At 42.8% G+C, this 20,936-nt stretch overlaps 1 protein-coding gene across 4 annotated transcripts in view; it reads left to right on the top strand.

Moving 5' to 3' along the window:
• The first annotated feature begins 5,083 nt into the window (after nucleotides 1–5,083).
• Nucleotides 5,084–20,936, top strand: part of LOC121314024 (zinc finger and BTB domain-containing protein 47-like) — a 53,113-nt gene continuing 37,260 nt past the window's right edge. For all 4 annotated transcript variants that reach the window (XM_041246790.1, XM_041246788.1, XM_041246791.1 and 1 more), the window contains exon 1: nucleotides 5,084–5,267. In XM_041246790.1, coding sequence (XP_041102724.1) covers nucleotides 5,265–5,267 — 3 coding nt within the window. In that variant the 5' untranslated portion in view covers nucleotides 5,084–5,264. The remainder of the gene's footprint in view (nucleotides 5,268–20,936) is intronic.

The raw sequence follows: 20,936 nt of genomic DNA on the forward strand, positions 1-20,936 counted from the left end.
TAATTGACCATGTCTAGATGAACCTCCCCCTCTCCTCCCCCTGCCAAATTAGTATTGTTTTGGAAATGCAATTAACTAATCTCTACTTGTGATTTATGTAGGCCATGTCTCTGCTTGCTGTGATGCTGTTTGGGTGTGGATGCTGCTGGGTGAGATGCTGATTGGGTATGGATGCTGCTGGGTGAGATGCTGTTTGGGTGTGGATGCTGCTGGGTGAGATGCTGTTTGGGTGTGGATGCTGCTGGGTGAGATGCTGTTTGGGTGTGGATGCTGCTGGGTGAGATGCTGTTTGTGGATGCTGCTGGGTGAGATGCTGTTTGCTGATGCTGTTTGGGTGTGGATGCTGCTGGGTGAGATGCTGTTTGGGTGTGGATGGCTGGGTGGATGCTGTTTGGGTGTGGATGCTGCTGGGTGAGATGCTGTTTGGGTGTGGATGCTGCTGGGTGAGATGCTGTTTGGGTGTGGATGCTGCTGGGTGAGATGCTGTTTGGGTGTGGATGCTGCTGGGTGAGATGCTGATTTGGGTGTGGATGCTGCTGCTGTTTGGGTGAGATGCTGTTTGGGTGTGGATGCTGCTGGGTGAGATGCTGTTTGGGTGTGGATGCTGCTGGGTGAGATGCTGTTTGGGTGTGGATGCTGCTGGGTGAGATGCTGATTGTGGATGCTGCCGGGTGAGATGCTGTTTGGGTGTGGATGCTGCTGGGTGAGATGCTGTTTGGGTGTGGATGCTGCTGGGTGAGATGCTGTTTGGGTGTGGATGCTGCTGGGTGAGATGCTGTTTGGGTGTGGATGCTGCTGGGTGAGATGCTGTTTGGGTGTGGATGCTGCTGGGTGAGATGCTGTTTGGGTGTGGATGCTCCTGGGTGAGATGCTGTGTGGATGCTGCCGGGGAGGTGGATTGTGGATGCTGCCGGGTGAGATGCTGTTTGGGTGTGGATGCTGCTGGGTGAGATGCTGTTTGGGTGTGGATGCTGCTGGGTGAGATGCTGTTTGGGGGTGGATGCTGTTTGGGTGTGGATGCTGCTGGGTGAGATGCTGTTTGGGTGTGGATGCTGCTGGGTGAGATGCTGTTTGGGTGTGGATGCTGTTTGGGTGAGATGCTGTTTGGGTTTGGGTGCTGGATGCTGTTTGGTTGTGGATGCTGCTGGGTGAGATGCTGTTTGGGCTCCTGGGTGGATGCTGCTTGGTGTGATGCTGTTTGGGTGTGGATGCTGCTGGGTGAGATGCTGTTTGGGTGTGGATGCTGCTGGGTGAGATGCTGTTTGGGTGTGGATGCTGCTGGGTGAGATGCTGTTTGGGTGTGGATGCTCCTGGGTGAGATGCTGTTTGGGGGTGGATGCTGTCTGGGTGAGATGCTGTTTGGGTGTGGATGCTGCTACCAGTTATCAGCACAAGACTAGAGTCTGTGCAGCTATCAGTTATCAGCACAAGAGTAGAGTCTGCGCAGCTATCAGTTATCAGCACAAGACTAGAGTCCTCCACATCTGCGCAGCTATCAGTTATCAAAGATGCTCTTTGCAGAGTTCTTATTTTAAATGAAACAATGCTGTTGTTTTATTTTTCTTTTATTGATATGAAATGTAATTTTAATCATTTGTACAATTTAGGTCACACTGCTCATTATCCGTCCCGTCCCGCTCATCCACAGTAAATACTCAGAACCAGCATTCCACTTGATGAAACTTGACCTCTGAAGAAGAATTGGGAGTGTCAAGCAGACTCTCTCTTGGGCCAGTGCCTTCTGTGTATCTTGTCTTCTTGCTTCAGTTTTTAAAGTTATGGGTGACTTGCTGTGTAACAGTAGCAGACAGAGGAAATGTTATCTTCATGTTTCAATGTAACTCTGATGACCTCATTAACCAAAGCATTTGCCTAGTTATAGTTTTACCTCATTACTGAATGTTCCTCTGGTTCATTTAAAGCTGTGTATCTGCACAGTATATGCAACCTGGTTTTTATAGTAGCTTAAATGATCTCTAAAGCGCTAGCAGGATTGTTTTAAAGAAATCCTGTAATTGAAATGGCCTCATTTTGGATTAAAAAATAAATAAATGGAAGATGATGATGATGTATTACAATTACTTTCCCGCTGGCTCTGCTTTTTTAGAAAAGGAAAATGTAATTATTAACAATGCTCCAAACTAATTGTATTTTAGGAGGCTCCCTGGACAACACTGACATATACTGTAGCGCCTTGCTGGTATTAAATAATACAAATAATAATTCCCAGCAAAGACAGGGATTCCTGCTTTTAAAAGTACTGTCCCTTCATCGTGATACTAACAGGTAGTATCTGTCTGCTGTCCACATGTCCACACCTTGTCCAGTTCACTTGAAGTTTCTCATGGATGGATCACTGCAGATTTAATCATACGCTCACTTTGTGAAATAGATGTGTCAGGTTTGGATGAATTGACTGATTCTGCTCTGTAAACCAGTTCACAATTGTTGGCTGTTTTACTTTTTAAAAAATGGTGTGTGGGGTGTGCGAAAGGATTAAAACAAACGTGTTTGTTTACTGAAAAAATGTAAAATATGCCTCTTGCTTTGACTGAGCTGTTTTGTTTTTGTTTCATTAAATATTTTTACTAATTTAGGAAAAAGTGCATGTTTTTATTTTTATTTGTTTTCTTTCTCACATGTGCTGGGAGGGAGTTCACTCACATGTGCTGAGAAGGAGTTCACTCACATGTGCTGTGTTAGTAACACCTGAATTTAACAGGTGCTAATGTTGGCTTTATCTTTACTGTTCTAGTAAATCTTCAAGGTGTCTAACCATGAGGGCTGGGGATAGATTTTGGACAGAGTGCAATCAAACTTTCTTTGAACTGCCTTAGTTACAAAACTAGAATTAAACAGCAGTATGTCAGTGTAAAGATTGTTTAGTATAGAGTAAGTTTAAACTAGGATGAGTTAGCAATCAAATACAGTCAACGTTTTGTCAAGTGTTCTGAGAAACCGGGATCCAATAATACAGGTCTGTGAACAGCACACTGTGGATGCAGGTCATCAGCGGTTCTCGTCTGCTCAATACCCTGATTGAGGGTGCCTTGCTTTTGTGGTTTAAAAATGCCTGTGATCAGAATGTGCCAGTATCTAGGATGAGACACAACGCTGATAAATGTGTACAGCAGCTGGGACATGCAGATTTCAAGTGCAGTAAAAAAAAAAAAAAAATTATAATACATTAATTCATTTGTAAATTGGCAAAATGCACTGAAGTGGTGTGTACTTCTTTGTGTACAGCTTCAGCACTTGAACACGTTTTTATTTCAAATTCTCTCCCCTACTTTTTTTAAACACATCCACTCTTCTGTCACACCACACAAACCTGTCCCAGTTTGCCATGGCTTGTCCTGTTATGCTTTACCACACCTCTCAGGGGTTCACATTGCCGGCTTTACCTGCTTCCACTATGCTTTATTACACTTAGCTGCTTGTACTGTACAACTGTCAACTTTGAATTGTGATTGGCCTGTTTATACGGGTCTAAAGCACATCGCGCAAATGATCGAGTGTGCAAAGTACAGGTCACATGTCTCATTCCAAAGTGTTTTATACGCGCGTGAGAATTCCCAGAAAGTAACACACAGGTGACGCGTTGCTGCTGCTCGTCTGGCGGTGTAGTGCCCTGTATGCCTGTACGAGACCGCTAAATACAGAACATAAGAACATAAGAACATAAGAAAGTTTACAAACGAGAGGAGGCCATTCGGCCCATCTTGCTCGTTTGGTTGTTAGAGCTTAGTTGATTTCAGACACTGATCTGTGTAAAAAAGTAACTTCTCTGTTCTGAAGCCCCTTTTTCTAAATTTGTGACCCCTGGTGTCATCAAACAACATTCAGGCTCGAAAAAGTTGGTTCGACCCTCACAATACCTTTTAAAAGAATGCTCCAATTTTCTGTTCTTTGAATGCACCACACAAACCTGTCCCAGTTTGCTGTCTGGCTTGTCCTGTTATGCTGAACAACCACACCTCTCAGGGGTTCACTTTTAGCCAGGCTTTACCTAGCTTCCACTAGAACTGCTTTATTCAAGATGAGGTCTTAGCTGCATTGTTGTTAACATTACTTCCCCAACACATGTATCCGAGCATTTTGTTCAGCCTCAAGCTTCCCCACATTGCCTAGATGAAGACATTTCTGAAAACTCCTAGGTCTTTTTCATAGATTCCTTTGGCCATATGATGTTTACATTTTTATTTCTGCGTGCATTTCCTTACACTTTTCTCTATTAAATGTCTTTTGCCATGTGTCTGCACATCGCGCAAAGTGTTTGCCATCCTAACTTTTGTGGATCTGAAAATTTAACAATTTTGCTTACTATACCAGAATCTAAATCATTAATGTAGATTAGGAATAGCAGAGGACCTAATACTGATCCCTGTGGTACACCGCTGGTTACCACACTCCATTCTGAGGTTTCTCCTCTAATCAGTACTTTCTTTTTTCTACATGTTAACCACTCCCTAATCCATGTACATGTGTTTCCTTGAATCCCAACTGCGTTCATGAGAATTAATCTTTTGTGCGGGACTTTGTCAAAAGCTTTCTGGAAATCTAAATAAACCATGTCATATGCTTTGCAATTATCCATTGTCGATGTTGCATCCTCAAAAAAAAAAATCAAGCAAGTTAGTTAGACACGATCTCCCTTTCCTAAAACCATGTTGACTGTCTCCCAGTACCCTGTTACCATATAGGTAATTTTCAATTTTGGCTCTTATTATAGTTTCCATAAGTTTGCAAGTCAGTCTGTGACTGGTTCGTTTTGTTTCCCTTTTTGTGGATCGGCAGTCTGTGTACCACCCCTGTGTCAAGAGACTGCTGAATGATCTTGGTTAGCGGTTTGTAAATAACTTCTTTCATTTCTTTGAGTACTACTGGGAGGATCTCATCCGGCCCAGGGGATTTATTTTGTAAAAACTTGTGAAAAGTAATCAGTGTCATTGCTTTTAGTCAAAGCTACATACATATCGTACAGTAGAAGCTCCCTAGAATATAACGCCCCTGTCCCTTTAAAACTCCAGACAAAAAGCTCCATATGATCCCTGAGCTCCAATCACCAGTCCCTTCTGCAAAAGCAGCCTCTGCATTTTTGTCTTTTCCTAAATGCTAACATGGCGAAAAAAAGACTGATGTAAAGAAAAACAGGGGCAGAAGAAATGTGAAAATAGGAAAACCAAACATTTTCATGGAGAGCAAAGGTCAGAAGCAAAGGGAGGAGAATCCGGGCTCCTTTGCACCAGAAAACCTGCATCAAAATGGTAGAGCGTGTCTATTTCTAGTTCTTTATTTCCCTTTTGATCTCTTGCAAATTTGGGCTAGTTAGGCCTTTGAAACTTACCTGGAATTTGCCAGAGGATGCTTTTGCATGCGTGTGTTTGGAGAATTTGCAGAAATCCCCGCGGATCAGCCTCGATTTGCTGGTTGTTTAGGAAGTTTGCAACTTGTATTAAATCAGGGACACAAAAACAAAAATGTGAAGGCTTGCAAAAAGCAACAATAGCGACACTGCTGCCAAGAAAGAGTTAAATTCCTTCCTGTCAGGATGCTGCCGCGTCTTAAAGAGCAGGTCATGACTGACGGAGTGTAGGCTTCGGGTTTGCAAGTGCAACAACATCAATAGACGCGCGCAAGTATTTAGGCACAGTGAAACGAATACTTACGGGTTTCATGTTTCTGTATTTTGGATTTGGTGCCATTTTAATTTAATCACAAGAAGTTTGAGGTAGAATATCAAAAAATGCCTCTTAACTAACTTGGATACAAACATTGAGATTTTTTATTTTGCAGCAGCAGAGTTTATTGCAAACAGAGAATGTAAATACAGTCATCTTTGTTTATTCTGAGTTGGTAACGGGGTTAATGTTTAGCAGATTATGGGATCCCCTGTTTTATGAATTTCTTGACTCCCCACCCCACAGATTGTAATTAGTTAAACGGGCTGTTTCAGAATTTGACAGTCTGGCTCGGATACTTTTCACAATGCACCATCCCCTTTTCTTCCAGTGGAACGTTATAAACTTGTCCTAGAATTGCTTCGCTGAGCCTGTTGAAGTTGTGTTGTTTGCAGCCTACATATTAACAACCGCAGATATTAATACTATAATATGAATAACACGGATTTGTTGTGGTTTTGCTTGAATTTTGAGTATTGTAGTTATTATAGATGGAGAAGGCTGTACACTTTGGTGTTTTAGAGCCTTGTTTATACACGGTTGTGTCCAGAGACCCGTATATAATAAGATTACCCCTGTGTATTAAGGTTGATGATAAAACTGCTAACCTCAGTTTTAAAACAAACCCTACCACCAGTACATGAACACCACAAAACACTGTCAAAACAGAGCAAGGGCCTGGAGAAGATTTCAAGTTTTATCTGCAGAGTTATACAAGAGCAGAGTAGTGTTAGAACAGCAGTGCACTGTATTCCTTTGAGAGCAGAGTAATAATAATAATAATAATAATAATAAATACATTTTATTTACAGAGTGCTTTTCTCAGATCCAAAGCACTGTACAAGAAAAACAATATAAACATGCAATATACAAAGGTACAGATAAAATATCAGTTCCATAAAAATAAATCAAAAATTATAATAAATCAGCAAAAGCCATCTTAAAAAGGTGTGTCTTTAAATATATCCACAGACTGAGGATCTCGAATAGATCCGGGCAGCATGTTCCATAGCGACGGGGCAGCACTGTAAAATCCTCCCACAGTATGGAGCCTAGTCCTAGGTTGAATGAGACACCCAGTATCCGTGGATCTTAAATTGCGTGCTGGAGTGTACTCTTGCAATAGAATAAACGGGACATAATGAAGCTTTTCGAGTACTTTTACAGTAACCCCAGTCAAAAGAGCATCGCAGTAGTGCAATCTTGAGGAGACGAATGCATGAACTAATTTCTCAGCAGAAGATGAGGACAAAAATGATCTTAACCTGGCACTGTCACGCAGGTGAAAGAATGATACTTTAATGATGTTTCTAACATGAGCTTCAAATGGTAAGGTGGAATCCAAAATGATACCCACGTTTCGCACTTGAGGTGAAGCTGTAATGTCAGTGCCTTCCACAGCCAAACTGAAATCAGTGACCCTGCACAGCAGGTGCTGGGAGTCAATTAGCAGAACCTCAGTCGTGTCACTATTTAACTTTAAGAAATGAAGCTGCATCCAGTGCTTGAAGCCAGACAGATCCCTGCGTAGAGGAGTGTTAGCCACATCAGTGTTGAGTTTAGTGTGTAGGTAGATCTGGGTGTCATCGGCATAAAAATGAAAGCCAAGACCATGATGTTGAATAATCTGGCCAAGTGGAAGCATGTATATACGAAATAATAATGGCCCCAGAACAGAGCTCTGGGGGACACCTTCTGTAACTGGGGCACTGTCAGATTTATAGTTGCCTTGGATAACAAATTGCTTCCCATTAGACAGATATGACCTGAACCAACAAAGAGATGTGCCAGTGATGCCCAAAATATTTTTCATGCGCTCCAGCAAAATATCATGAGTAACAGTGTCTGCGCTTAAATCCAGCAGAAGAAGAATACTGAGAGATCCTGAATCAGCAGCCACCAACACATCATGAGTTACCTTCACAAGGGCTGTTTCAGTACTGTGCTTAGCGCTCAGCCCAGCCTGGAAAGGTTCAAACAGCTCCTTACATGTCATATACATGCCTAGAGGAAGTATTCACCCCCCTTGAATGTTTGTGGTGTTACAACCTGAAGTCTTGATGCATTTAAATCCTTTAATTTACACAACCTACTCAACACTTTCAATGTGTGAAAAAATGGGAGAAAGAAGGGGGGGTGAAAAAAACAAATCAATTAAAAATAAAAACCTGAAAAGTCTTCATTAGATAAGTATTCACCCCCTTTGCTGTGACACTCCTAAACAAGCTCGGGTGCAACCAGCTGCCTTCAGAATCCACACAATAAGTTAAATGGAGTCCATCTGTGTGCAATAAAAGTGGTTCACATGATTTCAGATTAAATACACCTGTAAGGTCCTACAGTTGGGTAGTGCATTAAAAGCAAAGATATTGACATGAAGACCAAGGAGCTTTCAAAACAACTCCAGGATAAAGTTGTGGAAAGGCACAAATCAGGGGAGGGGTATAAAACGATTTCGAAGGCATTGAATATCCCTTGGAGCACAGCCAAGTTGATCATTAAGAAGTGGAAGGTATACAGCATCACCCAGAATCTGCTTAGAGCAGGCCGTCCTCCCAAACTGAGCAGCCGGGTAAGAAGGGCATTGGTCAGAGAAGCCACCAAGAGGCCAATGACAACTCTGAAAGACCTACAGCGCTCCATGGTTGAGATGGGAGAAACTGTCCATGTGTCAACAGTAGCTGAGGTACTCCACAAATCTGGCCTGTATGGAAGAGTGCCAGAAAGGAAGCCATTTCTGAAAAAAAAAAAAAAACATGTAAAATCCTGCTTGAAATTTGCAAAAAGTCATGTGAGAGACTCTGAAAAGATGTGGCAAAAGATTCTGTAGTCCGATGAAACAAAAATTGAACTATTTAGCCTAAATGCGAAGCGTTATGTCTGCCGCAAACCCAACACACACATCACCCAGGTAACCCCATCCCTACTGTGAAGCATGGTGGTGGCAGCATCATGTTGTGAGGATGCTTTTCATCAGCAGGGACTGGGAAGCTTGTCAGGGCAAAATGGATGGAGCTAAATACAGGCAAATCCTTGAGGAAAACCTGCTTCAGTCTGCAAAAGACCTAAGACTGGGACGGAGATTCATCTTTCAGCAGGACAATGACCCCAAGCACACAACCAAAGCAACACTGGAGTGGCTTAAAAACAAGAAAGTGAATGTTCTAGAGTGGCCCAGTCAAAGCCCAGACTTGAATCCAATTGAGAATCTGTGGCAAGACTTGAAGATTGCTGTCCACCAGCAATCCCCATCCAACTTGACAGAGCTTGAACAATTTTGCCAAGAAGAATGGCCGAATATTGGATGATCCAGATGTGCAAACCTGGTAGAGATTTAACCCAAAAGACTCACAGCTATAATTGCTGCCAAAGGTGGTTCTACCAAGTATTGACTCAGGGGGGTGATGTCTACCCAAGACATTTCAGTTGTTTTTTTTTTTCATTAACTGTTGTTTCACAATAAAAATTCTCTTGCCTCTTCAAAGTGTTGAGTAGGTTGTGTAAATCAAAGGGGAAAAAAATCCCATTTAACTGCATCAAGATTTCAGGTTGTAACACAACAAACTAGGAAAATGTCCAAGGGAGGTGAATACTTCCATAGGCACTGTAGCTCTGTAATTGTGATGTGACCATCCGTTCCAGAATTTACCAGAAAAGGCAAGTTGGATATTGAGTAATATTAGAACAGCAGTGCACTGTATTCCCTGGATCAGGGTAGTGTTAGAACAGCAGTGCACTGTATTCCTTTAAGAGCAGGATAGTTTTAGAACAGCAATGCACTGTATTCCCTGGATCAGAGTAGTGTTAGAACAGCAGTGCACTGTATTCCTTTGAGAGCAGAGTAGTGTTAGAACAGCAGTGCACTGTATTCCCTGGATCAGAGTAGTTTTAGAACAGCAGTGCACTGTATTCCCTGGATCAGAGTAGTGTTAGAACAGCAGTGCACTGTATTCCTTTGAGAGCAGGGTAGTGTTAGAATAGTAGTGCAGTGTATTCCCTGGATCAGAGTAGTGTTAGAACAGCAGTGCACTGTATTCCTTTGAGAGCATAGTAGTGTTAGAACAGCAGTTACTTCAGTTCTGAAGTGTGGCTGTTTCACTGTTTTCATGCACAGTTCACTTCAGTTCTGAAGCGTGGCTGTTTCAGTGTTTTCATGCACAGTTCACTTCAGTTCTGAAGCGTGGCTGTTTCAGTGTTTTCATGCACAGTTCACTTCAGTTCTGAAGCGTGGCTGTTTCAGTGTTTTCATGCACAGTTCACTTCAGTTCTGAAGCGTGGCTGTTTCAGTGTTTTCATGCACAGTTCACTTCAGTTCTGAAGCGTGGCTGTTTCAGTGTTTTCATGCACAGTTCACTTCAGTTCTGAAGCGTGGCTGTTTCAGTGTTTTCATGCACAGTTCACTTCAGTTCTGAAGCGTGGCTGTTTCACTGTTTTCATGCACAGTTCACTTCAGTTCTTGTAGCCAGTGCAGTCGTCTCCATTGTGAGTTCAATGCAAGACAGACAAGACGGTATACTTTCTCCGCTCAAAGATTTAACAGTGCATAGCGGAAGAATGATTACAGTGTGCCTGTCTGTGATGATTACAGTGTGCCTGTCTGTCGAATGATTACAGTGTGCCTGCCTGTCAGATGATTACAGTGTGCCTGTCTGTGATGACTACAGTGTGCCTGCCTGTCGAATGATTACAGTGTGCCTGCCTGTCGATGGTTAGTGTGCCTGTCTGTCAGATGATTACAGTGTGCCTGCCTGTCGGATGGTTACAGTGTGCCTGTCTGTGATGATTACAGTGTGCCTGCCTGTCAGATGATTACAGTGTGCCTGCCTGTCGGATGGTTACAGTGTGCCTGCCTGTCAGATGATTACAGTGTGCCTGCCTGTCAGATGATTACAGTGTGCCTGCCTGTCGGATGATTACAGTGTGCCTGTCTGTGATGATTACAGTGTGCCTGCCTGTCAGATGATTACAGTGTGCCTGCCTGTCTGTGATGATTACAGTGTGCCTGTCGGATGATTACAGTGTGCCTGTCTGTCGGATGATTACAGTGTGCCTGTCTGTCAGATGATTACAGTGTGCCTGCCTGTCAGATGATTACAGTGTGCCTGCCTGTCAGATGATTACAGTGTGCCTGTCTGTGATGATTACAGTGTGCCTGTCTGTGATGATTACAGTGTGCCTGTCTGTCGGATGGTTACAGTGTGCCTGTCTGTCGGATGATTACAGTGTGCCTGCCTGTCAGATGATTACAGTGTGCCTGTCTGTGATGATTACAGTGTGCCTGCCTGTCGGATGATTACAGTGTGCCTGCCTGTCAGATGATTACAGTGTGCCTGCCTGTCAGATGATTACAGTGTGCCTGTCTGTGATGATTACAGTGTGCCTGCCTGTCGGATGATTACAGTGTGCCTGCCTGTCAGATGATTACAGTGTGCCTGCCTGTCAGATGATTACAGTGTGCCTTTCTGTGAAGATTACAGTGTGCCTGCCTGTCGGATGATTACAGTGTGCCTGCCTGTCAGATGATTACAGTGATGATTACCTGCCTGTCTGTGATGATTACAGTGTGCCTGCCTGTCGGATGATTACAGTGTGCCTGTCTGTCAGATGATTACAGTGTGCCTGCCTGTCAGATGATTACAGTGTGCCTGTCTGTCAGATGATTACAGTGTGCCTGCCTGTCAGATGATTACAGTGTGCCTGCCTGTCAGATGATTACAGTGTGCCTGTCGGATGATTACAGTGTGCCTGCCTGTCAGATGATTACAGTGTGCCTGCCTGTCAGATGATTACAGTGTGCCTGCCTGTCAGATGATTACAGTGTGCCTGCCTGTCAGATGATTACAGTGTGCCTGCCTGTCAGATGATTACAGTGTGCCTGCCTGTCAGATGATTACAGTGTGCCTTTCTGTGATGATTACAGTGTGCCTGCCTGTCGGATGATTACAGTGTGCCTGCCTGTCAGATGATTACAGTGTGCCTGCCTGTCAGATGGTTACAGTGTGCCTGCCTGTCAGATGATTACAGTGTGCCTGCCTGTCGGATGATTACAGTGTGCCTGCCTGTCGGATGATTACAGTGTGCCTGCCTGTCGGATGGTTACAGTGTGCCTGCCTGTCAGATGATTACAGTGTGCCTGCCTGTCAGATGATTACAGTGTGCCTGTCTGTGATGATTACAGTGTGCCTGCCTGTCGGATGATTACAGTGTGCCTGCCTGTCAGATGATTACAGTGTGCCTGCCTGTCGGATGGTTACAGTGTGCCTTTCTGTGATGATTACAGTGTGCCTGCCTGTCAGATGATTACAGTGTGCCTGCCTGTCAGATGATTACAGTGTGCCTGCCTGTCAGATGATTACAGTGTGCCTGCCTGTCAGATGATTACAGTGTGCCTGCCTGTCAGATGGTTACAGTGTGTCTGCCTGTCAGATGGTTACAGTCTGCTGGAGGGTCCCTAATTTGATGTCTTCCTGTCCTTTCTTCAATGCACAAATCAGCTGCATTGAAAGAACCCTTTCCCAACATAGGAGGATTTTTGCCAGGGAAGTGACGTCACTGCCCTGTGACTTTTGCTACATTACTGCTGCTACAACTGAACAACTTGTCTGCTAAAATAAAAAATGTTTTAGCAAGTAGAGATGTAATTTGCTTTGTGTTATTGTGCAATGCGTGTGTATATGGTATAACATAGTGATAATATCTTTATATAGCACCTTTCATAGTGGACCACCATCACAATGCTCTTTATAGCAGTAGGCTGTGAACTGCACTATATATGCAGAGTCAATCAATAGGATAGGACACAAGGAGGTTAAGTGACTTGCTCAGGGTCACGCAGTGAGTCAGTCAGTGGCAGAGGTGGGATTTGAACCGGTGACCTTCTGGTTACAAGCCCTGGACTTTAACCACTGGACCACACTGCCGAACTGGTATGTCAGCTGGACCACTAGCTGAAGTACCCTGAATTCTGTCTAGCTCATTTGGAATGACCTTGGCTACTGCAACGGTGTTTGCCACTGCTCCTATTTTTGTGTTATCTGCAAATTTAACAAGTTTGATTACTATAACAGAATCTAAGTCATGCCAGAGAATGGGATTGTGCTTTTCTTTGCATCAATGCCACGTTATCGTAATATTCATTGAACTGCTTCTAACTTAACCCGGGTTGTTTCTTGGTAGTTTTATAACATTAACAGTTCTCCAGGTGGACACCTTGCACTGTTGCAGACAGGGCATGCAGTAAACCAGGCCCATGTTCCAATGTGCTGTATGGTAGGCAGAGGAAAGCAAAGCTAAGATGACATGGAGCTGCCTTTCACTATTGTTCTTCAAGAGCACTGCTGTTTGATTGTCATTAGTTTCCTGTTCAGCACTCAGAAGTGTTATGAATCAAATGCACAGGCCCCAGGGTTTCTTTAAACCCAGCTGGACAAACAGAGAGACTCTTCTGGAAAGCACTGTCTGTGTAACTTGAGCTACCAGCCTGGGCTGTGTAATACAATATGCATCCTTGTGCTTCATGCCAGGTAACAAGCAAAGGAGCACATCTGACACTGAGGCTGTGCAACACAGAACAGTTGGAGGGTGCATCCCAATGTAGGCGCTTTCTTTTTTTGTGGGTTAAAGCAATTCATTTTAAATGCTCTTAAATTTTAAATGGGACATTTCCACAGTGTATTATACACAGCTGAGTGAGTGCATCAGGAACCTTGGCCTCTGTCTCGGTATGGCTGCCATATTTGCTGTTGTGCAAAAAATAGATACCACACACTAAGAAATCCTGCTTTGCAATTTGAAATGTCCTTTGAAGTGACATGAGGTTCACAGGGGTCTGAGGTTTACAGGGGTACAGCTGTCCAATTGAAGCTCAGCATTTGTCAATTATTCACGTGTGGTTGAAATTGTACTTGCTGTTGATTGAAAGTGATCACAGGGAACCTCATAACCTGCATGCTTTTGTAGTTTGACGACAACAACTACTGTACTGTTTCAAAACCCTGAGTCAGTTATTGTAAACCTGCTTCCGGGTAGTTCCGATCCAGATGATACAGAAACTTCACCCTTTCACTAGGATGGGATAAGGATTGTGCCTCAGATAATTCGGAGGAGAAGGTCTGTGTTTCTGCATCTGAGGATTACATTGGAGAGTGTGTTGGATCATATCCTGAACTCTGCTTCTTACTGTATGAGCTCCTCCTCCAACAGATCATATGAACTCTACTTCTTACCTTATGAGCTCCTCCTCCAGCAGATCATATCCTGAACTTTTCTTCTTACTATATGAGCTCCTCTTCCTCCAGCAGATCATACCCTGAACTGTGCTTCTTACTGTATGAGCTCCTCCTCCTCTAGCAGATCATATCCTGAACTCTGCTTCTTACTGTATGAGCCCCTCCTCCTCCAGCAGATCATATCCTGAACTCTGCTTCTTACTGTATGAGCTCCTCCTCCTCCAGCAGATCATATCCTGAACTCTGCTTCTTACTGTATGAGCTCCTCCTCCTCCAGCAGATCATATCCTGAACTTTGCTTCTTGCTGTATGAACTCCTCTTCCTCCAGCAGTTCATATCCTGAACTCTGCTTCTTACTGTATGAGCTCCTCCTCCTCCAGCAGATCATATCCTGAACTTTGCTTCTTACTGTATGAGCTCCTCCTCCTCCTCCAGCAGATCATATCCTGAACTTTGCTTCTTACTGTATGAGCTCCTCCTTCTCCAGCAGATCATATTGTGAACTCTGCTTCTTACTGTGTGAGCTCCTCTTCCTCCAGCAGTTCATATCCTGAACTCAGCTTCTTACTGTATGAGCTCCTCCAGCAGATCATATGAACTCTGCTTCTTATTGTATGAGCTTCCTCTCCCTCCAGCAGATCATATCCTGAACTCTGCTTCTTACTGTATGAGCTCCTCCTCCTCCAGCAGATCATATCCTGAACTCTGCTTCTTACTGTATGAGCTCCTCCTCCTCCAGCAGATCATATCCTGAACTCTGCTTCTTACTGTATGAGCTCCTCTTCCTCCAGCAGTTCATATCCTGAACTCTGCTTCTTACTGTATGAGCTCCTCTTCCTCCAGCAGTTCATATCCCGAACTCTGCTTCTTACTGTATGAGCTCCACCTCCACCAGATCATCATGTGAACTCTGCTTCTTACTGTATGAGCTTCCTCCTCCAGCAGATCATATCCTGAACTCTGCTTCTTACTGTATGAGCTCCTCCTCCAGCAGATCATATCCTGAACTCTGCTTCTTACTGTATGAGCTCCACCTCCACCAGATCATATGAACTCTGCTTCTTACTGTATGAGCTTCCTCTCCCTCCAGCAGATCATATCCTGAACTCTGCTTCTTACTGTATGAGCTCCTCTTCCTCCAGCAGATCATATCCTGAACTCTGCTTCTTACTGTATGAGCTCCCTCCTCCAGCAGTTCATATCCTGAACTCTGCTTTTTACTGTATGAGCTCCTCCTCCTCTAGCAGATCATATCCTGAACTTTGCTTCTTGCTGTATGAACTCCTCTTCCTCCAGCAGTTCATATCCTGAACTCTGCTTCTTACTGTATGTGCTCCTCCTCCAGCAGATCATATCCTGAACTCTGCTTCTTACTGTATGAGCTCCACCTCCACCAGATCATATGAACTCTGCTTCTTACTGTATGAGCTTCCTCTCCCTCCAGCAGATCATATCCTGAACTCTGCTTCTTACTGTATGAGCTCCTCCTCCAGCAGATCATATCCTGAACTCTGCTTCTTACTGTATGAGCTCCTCCTCCACCAGATCATATGAACTCTGCTTCTTACTGTATGAGCTTCCTCTTCCTCCAGCAGATCATATCCTGAACTCTGCTTCTTACTGTATGAGCTCCTCCAGCAGATCATATCCTGAACTCTGCTTCTTACTGTATGAGCTCCTCTTCCTCCAGCAGTTCATATCCTGAACTCTGCTTCTTACTGTATGAGCTCCTCTTCCTCCAGCAGTTCATATCCTGAACTCTGCTTCTTACTGTATGAGCTCCTCCTCCAGCAGTTCATATCCCGAACTCTGCTTCTTACTGTATGAGCTCCACCTCCACCAGATCATGTGAACTCTGCTTCTTACTGTATGAGCTTCCTCTCCCTCCAGCAGATCATATCCTGAACTCTGCTTCTTACTATATGAGCTTCCTCTCCCTCCAGCAGATCATATCCCGAACTCTGCTTCTTACTGTATGAGCTCCACCTCCACCAGATCATATGAACTCTGCTTCTTACTGTATGAGCTTCCTCTCCCTCCAGCAGATTATATTCTGAACTCTGCTTCTTACTGTATGAGCTCCTCTTCCTTCAGCAGATCATATCCTGAACTCTGCTTCTTACTGTATGAGCTCCTCTCCCTCCAGCAGATCATATCCTGAACTCTGCTTCTTACTGTATGAGCTGCTCCTCCTCCAGCAGATCATATCCTGAACTCTGCTTCTTGCTGTATGAGCTCCTCTTCCTCCAGCAGTTCATATCCTGAACTCTGCTTCTTACTGTATGAGCTTCTCTTCCTCCAGCAGTTCATATCCCGAACTCTGCTTCTTACTGTATGAGCTCCACCTCCACCAGATCATATGAACTCTGCTTCTTACTGTATGAGCTTCCTCTCCCTCCAGCAGATCATATCCTGAACTCTGCTTCTTACTATATGAGCTTCCTCTCCCTCCAGCAGATCATATCCCGAACTCTGCTTCTTACTGTATGAGCTCCACCTCCACCAGATCATATGAACTCTGCTTCTTACTGTATGAGCTTCCTCTCCCTCCAGCAGATCATATTCTGAACTCTGCTTCTTACTGTATGAGCTCCTCTCCCTCCAGCAGATCATATCCTGAACTCTGCTTCTTACTGTATGAGCTCCTCTCCCTCCAGCAGATCATATCCTGAACTCTGCTTCTTACTGTATGAGCTGATCCTCCTCCAGCAGATCATATCCTGAACTCTGCTTCTTGCTGTATGAGCTCCTCTCCTTCCAGCAGATCATATCCTGAACTCTGCTTCTTGCTGTATGAGCTCCTCCTCCGGCAGGTAAACTCTGACATTTTTTGCATCTTTTTATATAGTCTTAAAGGTAGAATGGAATTGGTTTAAAATATGTATATTCTCTTACTATGTAGTATTTTACCTGAAAGAGTGCTCATGAAAATGGTCGGTTTGTGTTAATGAATCGCATGTGCTGAATACTGTCAAGGTTTCTTTTTTTCTCCTTAGAAATATTGCCAGACTGCATCCAATACTTTCTCTACCTGCAGCTGAAAAACTGGTTCATGCTTTTGTGTTCTCCAGGATTGATTACTGTAACGCCCTGCTTGCTGGGGTGTCTAATAGCATCCTAACTAATATTCAATTCGTTCAAAATTCTGCAGCCAGAATTTTGTCTCGGTCCCTCTCAAGAGATCACATCACTCCTGTCTTGGAGGCCTTGCACTGGCTGCCTATCAGGTTTAGAATTGATTTTAACATTTTATTGCTGACATATAAGGCTCTTCATGGGCTAGCTGTGACTTATCAGTCAGATCTTTCATCTTTTTACACTCCCACTCACAACCTCCGCTCTGCTGATCTCAGTCTGCTGTGTGTCCTGCCTGCTCGGCTGCGCTCTATGGACGACAGGGCCTTCTGTTGCTGTGCCCCCGAATTCTGGAACTCTATTCCACTAGAGATCAGGGACTCAGCTTCTTTGAGTGTTTTTAAAGTTAATTTAAAGACTTACTTTTTTAGAAAGGCATTTCTATGATTTTTATGATTGTTTTATCTCCTTGTGTTTCTTTTATGCATAATCTGTTTATTTATTGCAGTACTATTAATTGTGGAGCACTCTGAGATGACTGCTTTTAAGGGCGCTATACAAAATAAAGTTTATCGTTATTATTATTTTTATAATGTGTGATTTGGGAATAAAACACTGTTAATGAGGTTACTGACCTTTAGTCTTGCGTGATGACTGAGGTCCTGCTGTGGAGCTTTCTCCCTGATGATACAGTGCAGACTGGCGGGCACGCATCTGTACATGTCTTACTAGTATTATATAATATACAGGAGTGTGACAGCATAGCTTGGGTGATGACGTCAGGCCAGGAAGTACAGAGACAGTAGAGCTGGGGAATGGAAGCACTGTGGCGCTTTTATTAATAAACAAACAAAAGCTTTTAAACAAAAACACAAACAAAACGGCTTGAGGGCCAAAACAAACAGACAAATAATAATTCTAACGAGTACCGTGCTGGCAGCTCCAGCTCCAGTAGCAATTGTTTTTTTTGTTTCGTTTCTGTTTTAGTGCTGTCTCTCCCTTTCTCCACTCTGAACCCTCTCTCCTCGTGCAGGCAAAGCTGCAGGTCTTTTATATTATGGCAACACAAAACAATAAATAATGACGGCGGCAATAACAATAAATACAGGCTTCCCACCATCATATAGAATAGAATAAATCCCAATACAATAAATCAGAAAGAGTTCTTTTCCTATTATTAAGGATAATAAAGAGTGTGTGATATGTATCCCGGCCTCGAGGGACTGTGTTCCCAGAGTTCAGATCTTAAATGTATTTATCTAAATGCTAGAAGTATCAGAAACAAAATTCTAGAACTTGAAGCTACTGCACTAACAGGTAACTATGATGTGATAGGTGTTACAGAAACGTGGTTATCTGAGAGTGATGGGGACGAATATAATATTTGTGGGTATACACTGTATAGGAAAGACAGGCAGGACAGAAGAGGAGGAGGGGTAGCGCTATACATAAGAAACAGTCTTGAAGCCCAGGTGTTAAACCTGGACAAAGAAAATAAAACCGAATCAATATGGGTCAGAATAACAGACAAAAATTCAAAAGGCATAATAATAGGAGCATGCTATAGACCGCCAGATTCAGACGGTGAGCACAATAATCTGTTATACAATGACATTAGAAATGTGTGTAGCAAAGGAGAAGCCATACTAATGGGGGATTTCAACTTCCCCCAAATAAAATGGGAAAACCCGGTGGGTAGCGCGAAGGATGAAATAGAAATGGTGGAAATGACAAATGACTGCTTCCTAACACAATTTGTGAAGGCACCCACTAGAGGGGAGGCATGCCTTGATTTAGTCTTTTCAAATAACGAAGATAGAATAACTAAAACAGAGGTCAGAGAACCACTGGCAAACTCAGACCACAACATGGTCTCATTTGAAGTGTTTTTTAAATCCTCAAAAGTAAAGACTAAAGCTAAGGTTTACAATTTTAGAAAAGCAAACTATGAAGGTATGAAACAGAGACTAACAGAAGTAGATTGGAGTAAAATAGAGAAAACACCCACAGAAGAAGGATGGTTGTTCTTCAAAAATGTAGTACTAGAGGCGCAAAACAATTACATCCCTAAAGTAGACAAATCTAAATGTAAAACTAAATTGCCAAAATGGTTTAATAGATCAATTAAAAAAAATATTCAGCGAAAAAAGGCACTTTACAGAGCATTAAAAAAGGACCAAAAAGAAAGTACACAGAAAGAGTACACAGAACTGCAAATGCAAGTCAAAAAGGAAGTTAGAAAGGCCAAGAGAGAAATAGAAATGAACATTGCTAAGGGAGCTAAAACCAATTCCAAAATGTTTTTCCAATATTACAACAGCAAGAGAACATTCAAAGAGGAGATTAAATGTTTAAGAGATACAAATGGCAAAATCGTAGAGGAAGAAAAAAAAATAGCAAATATGTTAAATGATTACTTTTCACAAGTTTTTACAAAGGAAGATACTGACAACATGCCCCACATGTCATCCAGTTCCTATCCAGTTTTAAATAACTTTAGCATAACTGAGGCAGAAGTGTTAAAGGGACTAGGAGCTCTTAAAATAAACAAATCCCCTGGGCCGGATGAGATCCTCCCAGTAGTACTCAAAGAAATGAAAGAAGTAATTTACAAACCGCTAACCAAGATCATGCAGCAGTCTCTTGACACAGGGGTGGTACCGACAGACTGGAAAATTGCAAACGTAATACCGATCCACAAAAAGGGAAACAAAACTGAACCAGGTAACTACAGACCAGTAAGCCTGACTTCTATTATATGCAAACTTATGGAAACTATAATAAGATCCAAAATGGAAAATTACCTATATGGTAACAGGGTACTGGGAGACAGTCAACATGGTTTTAGGAAAGGGAGATCGTGCCTAACTAACTTGCTTGATTTTTTTGAGGATGCAACATCGATAATGGATAATTGCAAAGCATATGACATGGTTTATTTAGATTTCCAGAAAGCTTTTGACAAAGTCCCGCACAAAAGATTAATTCTCAAACTGAACGCAGTTGGGATTCAAGGAAACACATGTACATGGATTAGGGAGTGGTTAACATGTAGAAAACAGAAAGTACTGATTAGAGGAAAAACCTCAGAATGGAGTGTGGTAACCAGTGGTGTACCACAGGGATCAGTATTAGGTCCTCTGCTATTCCTAATCTACATTAATGATTTAGATTCTGGTATAGTAAGCAAACTTGTTAAATTTGCAGACGACACAAAAGTAGGAGGAGTGGCAAACACTGTTGCAGCAGCAAAGGTCATTCAAAATGATCTAGACAAGATTCAGAACTGGGCAGATACATGGCAAATGACATTTAATAGAGAAAAGTGTAAGGTACTGCACGCAGGAAATAAAAATGTACATTATAAATATCATATGGGAGATATTGAAATTGGAGAAGGAATCTATGAAAAAGACCTAGGAGTTTTTGTTGACTCAGAAATGTCTTCATCTAGGCAATGTGGGGAAGCTATAAAAAAGGCTAACAAGATGCTCGGATACATTGTGAAAAGTGTTGAATTTAAATCAAGGGAAGTAATGTTAAAACTGTACAATGCACTTGTAAGACCTCATCTTGAATATTGTGTGCAGTTCTGGTCACCTCGCTATAAAAAAGATATTGCTGCTCTAGAAAGAGTGCAAAGAAGAGCGACCAGAATTATTCCGGGCTTAAAAGGCATGTCATATGCAGACAGGCTAAAAGAATTGAATCTGTTCAGTCTTGAACAAAGAAGACTACGTGGCGACCTAATTCAAGCATTCAAAATTCTAAAAGGTATTGACAGTGTCGACGCAAGGGACTTTTTCAGCCTGAAAAAAGAAACAAGGACCAGGGGTCACAAATGGAGTTTAGAAAAAGGGGCATTCAGAACAGAAAATAGGAGACACTTTTTTACACAGAGAATTGTGAGGGTCTGGAATCAACTCCCCAGTAATGTTGTTGAAGCTGACA

Source organism: Polyodon spathula, chromosome 4 (genome assembly GCF_017654505.1).
Source record: "Polyodon spathula isolate WHYD16114869_AA chromosome 4, ASM1765450v1, whole genome shotgun sequence".
Taxonomy (NCBI): domain Eukaryota; kingdom Metazoa; phylum Chordata; class Actinopteri; order Acipenseriformes; family Polyodontidae; genus Polyodon; species Polyodon spathula.